The sequence below is a fragment of the Berghia stephanieae genome, chromosome 6 (genome assembly GCF_034508935.2).
Source record: "Berghia stephanieae isolate SIO BIC M18660-M18661 chromosome 6, UCSD_Bste_1.3, whole genome shotgun sequence".
Taxonomy (NCBI): Eukaryota; Metazoa; Mollusca; class Gastropoda; order Nudibranchia; family Aeolidiidae; genus Berghia; species Berghia stephanieae.
Genome location: NC_088365.1, coordinates 55,309,297 through 55,318,331, shown reverse-complemented (window position 1 = coordinate 55,318,331; position 9,035 = coordinate 55,309,297). Strand labels below are relative to the sequence as shown.

General features: G+C 33.7%; 1 protein-coding gene across 1 annotated transcript in view; it reads left to right on the top strand.

Moving 5' to 3' along the window:
• Nucleotides 1–8,423, top strand: part of LOC144975897 (protocadherin Fat 4-like) — a 44,608-nt gene extending 36,185 nt beyond the window's left edge. Inside the window, 4 exon segments of the mRNA XM_078920085.1 lie at nucleotides 1,964–2,009; nucleotides 2,299–2,342; nucleotides 4,370–4,455; nucleotides 7,193–8,423. Of these exon segments, the coding sequence (XP_078776211.1) occupies nucleotides 1,964–2,009; nucleotides 2,299–2,342; nucleotides 4,370–4,425 (146 nt within the window). The 3' untranslated portion in view covers nucleotides 4,426–4,455; nucleotides 7,193–8,423.
• Nucleotides 8,424–9,035: the final 612 nt, after the last annotated feature.

Below are 9,035 nucleotides of genomic sequence, written 5' to 3'. Positions count from 1 at the left end.
AACGTACTTTACGATCTTTACTAGCGTTCTTACAAAGGGTGGCAAGCAAACTGTCCGTTTATTGCCATTGAAACCGAGCTAAACTCCCGCTTCATGGGCCTATAGCCATAAGGATTACTTACAAATGAGCCATGAAGCTTATAGGCCAACGTTTATCATGATTTCTACAGCAGTTAATGGGCATTAACAATTGCTTGTTACCTTTTGGATATAAGGCCGATCTACTGCTTAAGTTTCATCGAATCAAACAACAAATTTTGCAACCCAATTACTTTGTGAATACAATGGCAGAAAATCAACACTTCTAATAATCAGAATGATCTTAGAAGCTATCGGGACTTTGTCTACACAAAATGCTCGACATGAAAAGCATATTATAATATTCATTTTGGTTAGAAGTTATCTCAAAAAACCAAAATATGTCGAAAAGACTCAAACCTTAAAGGCAACAGACCCTGATAAAATACCAGAAAAACTTCTGAAAGAATGTTCTGCTGAAATCACCCCAATACTTAGAAAAAAACCTTTGAAGCATCACTAGTGCAGGGACAAGTGCCAGATCGGTGGAAAGAAGCTCTCATAACCCCAATATTTAAGAAAGGAGACAGAAGTAAACCATCTAACTATAGGCCTGTCTCACTTACGTGCTTCTGCAGCAAGATACTCGAACACATTATCACAGCAATATCATATTGTGCGGCTATGTGGTCTAGTGGTATGACACTCGCTTTCGGATCGGAAGATCCTGGGTTCGAGCCTCGCGCTCGGGGCATAGTTGAGTCCTTTGAAAAGGCTCTTTACTCACATTCTCTCACCGTACTCAGTTGTAAAATGAGTACCTGGCCGTTAACAGCGTTGTCTTTGTCCGAAAAATTGTAATATCGCCTAAAGGCGTCATGTCCCGTCCTTCATGTTAAATGTTGTTGTTGGCCAGGGACCCCTTGTAAAGCGCTTTGAGCACATTTAGTGGATATTGCGCTATATAAAGCTCAATTTTAAAATTTTTAAAATTATAATATGCCACCTAGAGGTGAACAATGTGTTATCAGATTACCAACACGGCTTCCGTAAAAGCAGATCATGTGATAGCCAACTGTTACTGATAACCACTGTTTAAGGACTAGTTGACAGCCTAAACAGCGGTGACCAAGTCGATTGTATGCCGCTCGATTTTTCTAAAGCTTTCGACAAAGTCCCGCATCGACGACTGCTCACAGTTTATAAATAGGCCCATTCTCTACTATCGCACGTAAAATATCAAAACATCTGCATTTGCGACAATACACAAGAGGTGGTTTGCAAATTAAGCAAGAAGAAGAAGAAGAAGAAAAAGAAGAAGCTCTGAAGAAAAGGATATTATGTCTTTGGAGTTGCAGGCTAAAGATCTTTTGCCAAGTTGAGGACCATATCAATTAATCGGTTGATTTTAGAACAGTTTCCTGACCAAAATGTGCGCTATTATATGGTATTGTGGTATGACACTCATCCTTGCATCGGAAGGTCCTGGGTTCGGGTCCCGCTCTGAGCGGCACATGGCTGAATCCGTGTAAAGGGCTCTTTACTCACATTCTCTCACACTGCTCTGGAGTAAAATGAGTACCTGGCCGTTAACAGGCGTCACGTCTCGTCCTACATGTCGAGTGTTACTGTTGGCTATGGACCCCTTGTAAAGCGATTTGAGCATGTTTAATGGATATTGCGCTATATAAAAATGCTCATGTATGTTCATGACACACATCGTCGATCTGGTGTTTTGTCGGATTTCAACAAAGGAAGAAAAGGGATATTGCAATATATAAAAACTTAAGTTTTGTTCTTGTTTGTTTGTTGATGTGATTTTTTTTTTTGGGGGGGGGGGGGTTGTTGTTTTTTTGTGGGGGTTTTTTTTCTTATTCAGTTCCTTTACGGAAAACATTCGGTATTATTATTGACGAACTGCCTTCTATTGCAAAACGTATTTCAGATGAACAGTTTCTTGACCAACAGGAAAGAGCGTTTATACTTATGGAGTAAGTATTATATGCTATATTTTTTTCATTATTTGTTCTCCATGCGTCATTTTCATTTTTAAAAAGCATTTTCTGTGTCGTATGGGGGAGGGGGGGGGGGGGGGGTAGGGGGAGAGAATGGTTTTCTCAGTATATGATATTTTTTGAATGGTTATTTTTTTGTTTTATTCAGAAGTCATGCTCATATTTTTTTAATGTTTTGTTTCTGTTTGGACGACCCTAGTATTATGCTAGAAATAATGAATATAAAGTTTAAACTAAATTTATTTTATCATTGTTTTGTTTTTAGAAATTCAATGCCTAATGCAAGACATCTCCCACCGCTAGATACAGGTAATAGCAAAATATTTATCTTGAATCGGTTTAACTAGTAAACAGTCGGAATCTGGGAAAAATCTTGTATCTAAAATTTTGGCCAAAAAACTCATCCTTAAATATCGATCGATTTAAATGACCCTTACCTTGGCAAGAAACCTCTCAAACCTGGGACCTCGTGAGGTTTTCCTTAAGTCCCAGGTTTGAGAGTTTTTGACAAGATAAAGGTCATTTAAATCGAGTGATATTTGAGGGACGAATTTTCTGGTCAAATTTTTAAATACGAGTTTTGTTTCTCAAGCGGACGAGAGTAAACTGGTTAAAATATTTATTGGTAGATACAAACTATCATGAGGGTATTTCTTCTTTATTTGCTGCCTCTATAGACAGATTCAAAATAATGCTTGATAAAGAAATGATCATTTCCCCAATATGATTATGATTAAATTTAAATAAACACAGTGTATTCAACGGTCATAATTTGGTCTAAATAACCTTTCACGTGACAAGATTATGAAATGAGATGAATAGAGTTTGATCACGAATACCCATTTAATCTTCAGACTTGAGCATATTAAAAAATAAATTCAATATTAAAGGAAACTAATATTCACGTTTTGAGTAATACCTGATATGGATTGACCCAGGCAACCTATAGATAGTATGCAGATGACGTCACTCAGGCCTTTGTTATTGTTTTTGCCATCCGCGTTTGTGAGTTGTTCTCACTAAACTGTATTAACCAGACTATAAAAGTTCATGGTTACACAGAGTTTGTGTGTTGGTCCGATATACTTCCGGATGGCAATGTTGTGAACTCCTTGGCCAAGCGCATTCTATATATAAGTATGTACTATTTTAAGAATACATATTTTTAAAAAGATAGATACAGTATTCGCTGGATTTTGGCAAAATGAATTCAAGCACATTCTGCAATTCGGCTCGCTGGAGCTGGGTAACCGAATTTGATCTATTCAATAAGTCAATACTCCTATATATAGAATGAAGTTGACGTCGCTCTGGTCTTTGTTATTGATTTTTGCCATCCCCGTTTAGGAGTAATACTCACTAAACGGTTTTATCCAGACAATTAAAGTTCATGGTTACATATAGTTTTGTGTGTTGGTCCGTTATACTTCCGGGTGGCAATGTTATGAACTTCTTAGCCAAGCGCATACTATCTATAAGAATCGGATTTCGGCACGCTTGGATTCTCTTGAGCGCGGTGTTTCCTTTTTACGAAACCCGACGAAACCTGACAATATCCGACAAAGCAATTACTTTTTTACGAAATCTGCCGAAAGCCGACGAAAACCATAGTCTCAGGTTCACTCCCCACTGGTGTACACTTCCCTGAGTCTTAGGTTCACTCCCCACTGTTGCTTACTTTCCATAACTTTGTCGGATATTGTCAGGTTTCGTCGGGTGTCGGCAGGTTTCATTTTTTTAAAAATTGCTTTTTTACGAAACCCACAGAAACCCAGTCCCAGGTTCACTCCCCACTGCTGCCTACTTGCCATAACTTTGTCGGGTTTCGGCGGGTTTAGTAAAAAAAAAGAAACACCCCTCGAGAGAGTGCTTGAATTCAGCAAGTAGTGCGATGTTTATTTGTACTCAAGTCTTTGGTGTTCACATTATTTCAAGAATGCATTGAATTCACAGGTCCTCATTACCCACAAATTCATAATTTGTACGGCTATGTGGTCTAGTGGTATTACACTCGCTTTCGGATCGGAAGGTCCTGGGTTCGAGCCTCGCTCGGCGCATAGTTGAGTCCTTGGAGAAGGCTCTTTACTCACGTTCTCTCACCGTACTCAGGTGTAAAATAAGTACCCGGTCGTAAACAACGCTATCTCTATCTGAAAAAAAAAATGTAATATCGCCTAACAGGTGTCATGTCCCGTTCTAAATGTTAAATGTTGTTGTTGACCAGGGACCCCTTGTAAAGCGCTTTGAGCACGTTTGGTGGATATTGCGCCTTATAAAAGCTCAATTTTTAAAATTTATAAAGGCACTTGTTTTGTCATTATTATTTTTCCCCTCAGGTTATGGCACCCAACCCTTCCACTCGTATCGACCACCGACCAGGGCTATCAAGTAAGTGATTCATTTACAATTTGTGACTCACCCTGTTGATTTGGCATGAAGTATAGATAGTATGCAGATGACGTCACTCAGGCTTTGTTATTGTTTTTGCCATCCGCGTTTGTGAGTTGTTCTCGCTAAACTGTATTAACCAGACTATAAAAGTTCATGGTTACACAGAGTTTGTGTGTTGGTCCGTTATACTTCCGGATGGCAATGTTGTGAACTCCTTGGCCAAGCGCATTCTATCTATGAAGTATAAATGAACTAGATAAACAAAATTAAGTTTTAAAGTAAAAATTATCAAAATTAGGAAACTATTTTTTTTCTTCTTATTTTGATGGATAAAAAAACGAAACACAATCTATAATGATGGGACTTATTTTTAGCTAGATATAATAATTGAATCGGGTGTTTTAGGGGCAGCGTGGTACCGAGTTCGATCACCCACCACTGCGCTGTTTGGCCTTGAGCAAGTCACCTCGCCCGAGCTCACTTTGCGGACTGCACAGCGGCTGACGCCTGGGTTATTCCAGTCTTCCCTTGGAATAGATCCTAAAGACAAATTTCCCCTTGGGAATGAATAAAGGGAACTTTAGTTTTTTTTATTGTTTTTTTTTTTTTTAATGAATCATCAGGTTTAGTCCGATACGGTGTTAACTTATTCACAAGTGAGGTCTGATAACCCAAATTATTATAGGCTCATTGTTGTCATGAAAAAATGTAACAACGTTAAAACAAGCACATAAATGAGTTTGGTGATCAAAGTTTCAAAGTTTATTTAATCTTAGGGATTCGCCAATAATTCATACAATTTGAAGACAAAGCGCATGAAAGGGAGAAAAAAATCGGGTAAATGGAACCAAAAAATAAAATGATACCAATAAAAATCCACACAAAAAATACAATGGTAATAATAAATAATAAAAATAATAATAATAATATAATAATAATAATAATAATAATAATAAATAATATAATAATAATAATATAATATAATAATAATAATAATAATAATAATAATAATAATAATAATAATAATAAATAATAAATAATAATAAAATAATAATAAATAATTACAATAATAATAACAATAATAATAATAATATAATAATAATAATAATAATAATAATAATAAATAATAATTAATAATAATAATAATAATAATAATAAATAATAATAAATAATATAATATATAATAATAATAATAATATAATAATAATAATAATAATAATAATAATTAATAATAATAATAATAATAATAAAATAATAATAAATAATATAATTAATAATAACAATAAAATAAATAATATAATAATAATAAATATAATAATAATAATAATAATAATAATATAATAATAATAATAATAATAATAAATAATAATAATAATAATATATAATAAATAATAATAATAATAATAATAATAATAATATATAATAATAATAATAATATAATAATAATAAATATAATAATATAATAATAATAATAATAATAAAATAATAATAATAATAATAATATATTATAATAATATAAATATAAATAATAATAATAATAATAATTAATAATAATAATAATAATAATAATATAATAATAATAATAATAATTAAATAATAATAATAATAATAATAATAATAATAATAATAATAATAAATAATAATATAATAATAATAAAATAATAAGAATAATAATTACATAATTAAAATAATAAAAATAATATAATAATATAATAATAAAATAATAATAATAATAATAATAAAATAATATAAATAATAATAATATATAAAATATATAATATAATAATAATAATATAATATAATAAAATAATATTAAAACAATATATGATAATTTATAAAAAAACATAATTTATTAATATATATATATTATAAATATCGACTGAATATTAGGTCATGAATGTGAGGGATCATTACGATGTTGCATTTAAAAACGACAATGCTCTATCTTGAAGATCTATGATTAATTATAACATTTTGTGACTCCGGGTTATAGACTTGTCAGACACTGGTTGGTTGTATTTTTATGATGATAATGACTTTCTTCTTCTTCTTCTTCTTCTTCTTCTTCTTCTTCTTCTTCTTCTTCTTCTTCTTCTTCTTCTTCTTCTTCTTCTTCTTCTTCTTCTAATACTACTACTACTACTACTACTACTACTACTACTACTACTACTACTACTACTACTACTACTACTACTACTACTACTACTACTACTACTACTACTACTTCTTCTTCTTTTTCTGCTCTCTCTCTCTCTTCTTCTTCTTCTTCTTCTTCTTCTTCTTCTTCTTCTTCTTCTTCTTCTTCTTCTTCTTCTTCCTCTTCTTCTCCTTTTATTTTATTCTCTTTCCTCTTTTCCCACATCTTCGTGTGATCAACTGAGCTAGACTGAGAACTATTGTCGATGTGCATGTCCAAAAAATGGGGAAATGATGATGATGATGATGATGATGATGATGATGATGATGATGATGATGATGATGAGCAGGAAGAGAAGGAGGAGGAGAAAGAGGAGGAGGAAGAGGAGGAGGAGGAGGATAGTGATGATGGTGATGTATATTATTTTACCGTTTCTGTAGACTTGTTTCTCTCTTTATTGCAACTGTCTCTGCACACTCGTGCGCGTGTGTATGTGTGTGTGTGTGCGAATAAGTGTTGAATTAATAGGTCTGTGCATCAAATTCTAAGTCAAAAAGACAAATTTTCTGTAAAAATAAATTTTATTTTCTTTTTCTTTTCCTCTCGTCATCAAAAATCATGAAAAATACAGAAAATAAAGAAAAGCCAAAACGACGGTCGAAATCAGTCCCAAGGAGATCCAAGAAAAAGTCATATAATAATCCACCTCCCCATTCCTTTAGAAACATTGATGATGCGGAAGTAAACGGCAACACAGGATCAGGTGAAAGTGATAGAAAGAAGATGATCCAATCTCTAGAGGATGAACAAGCTGAAAGGAGTCGACAGTTTCTTTTGAATCAAGAGGCAGAGAAAAAAGAGCGTGTTGCCCGAATGAGAGCAATCGCAAGAAGGAAATTGTCTGATGCACCTCGCGTTATACAGCCCAATGAACTTTTCAAACCCAAAAAGGTAAAAAATGCCTGGAGGGGTCCTAAGCAGACCAGTTTTGAAAATACACAAGTAAACCGACACGAAATGGACAAGGAGGGAGATGGTCAGACGAAATCGCCATATGAGGAAGTATTCCCGCGTCCATATCATGACAAACTGCTGGAGTTTCATATGACTGTGTCTGAAGGAAGTGACTTGAATTCGCAGAATGACAAGATGAACAGAAGGAAAAGTGCTCCTGGGTTGGAAAGTTAAACATAAGGCAACTTGTCGTAAAAACAATCATCCCCGAAACGCCATTCAACCAGAGCGCATTATGATAAATCTATAATATTGTCCAGAATATCTAAATGTTCATTATTCCCAATGTTCGAACAAATATGATAAGCATAATATAATAAATGTGTGGATATCATAATGACAAAGTCATCACAACAAAAGTTACTCAATCACAATACACAAACAGGCGTCTTCCATAGATTTTAAATTACAATAGTGGACATCATGTTTTGAGGCGTTGAAATTTAACACTGGTTACAAATTTATAAATATCCATTGAAAAGAACTTTTTTTTTCATTCTGTCAACTCTCCTATTAACCCTGAATGCATGATGGCATTTTCTGGGGAAAGGAACTCAAAACATTTTTTAGACCAACTTCTATTGAGTGGGTTGCTGGACATGAATGTTTGATGTTACTATCAGAAGCTAGTCGTACCTTCAAGACTGATCCACGTTGACCATACAATAGTATTTTAAAAAAATACTCTTTGCCTAGACGATACCTTTACGGTGGTTAATTTATTACGACTGTATCCTGATCATCTGGAAAGGGATGCTTCTCGCTTCCATTTCATTATTCTCTCATTATATGAGTTTACTGGAGAGAGCCTAAACTTAATGTGTATTAAATCAGACTTGTAATATTATGGCCTATCCGTGTCTCAACTCTTGTCTGTTTTAGATGATTCTGTCTAACATTTTGAAAACAACATAGGTAACCGTAGAGTAGTCTTATATTTGTCCTAAATTAGTTGGCAGGTGCTGACGAGAATGTGGTAGTTTGGTATGTGCTATGTAGTAATTGTTGCAGTTTGCTAAACATTTCGACAAACTTCATTATGTATATTGCCTTCTACATCAAAGCTGGGCAGACCAATCTTCAACCATTATTCTAAACATCAGCTAACATATGATCGGATTTGAGTAATTTATTGCCAAGATGAAGGTCATTTAAATCAATCGATATCTGAAGGACAAGTTTTCTGGCCAAATTGTTTAATAGACGTTTTTCCAGAGTACGACAGTTAACTGGTTACTAAACTTGAAGGTGGATATGAAACAGTCCTTAGGGCGGAGGAAGACTTTCGAAGCTGGGTTGATGAAATGAATTTGGAGGTGTAGCCATACGCTACTACTACTACTACTACTACTACTACTACTACTACTACTACTACTACTACTACTACTACTACTACTACTACTACTACTACTACTACTGGTTAAGAACTAATTCTATGTCAATTTCTATGTTCTCTGACA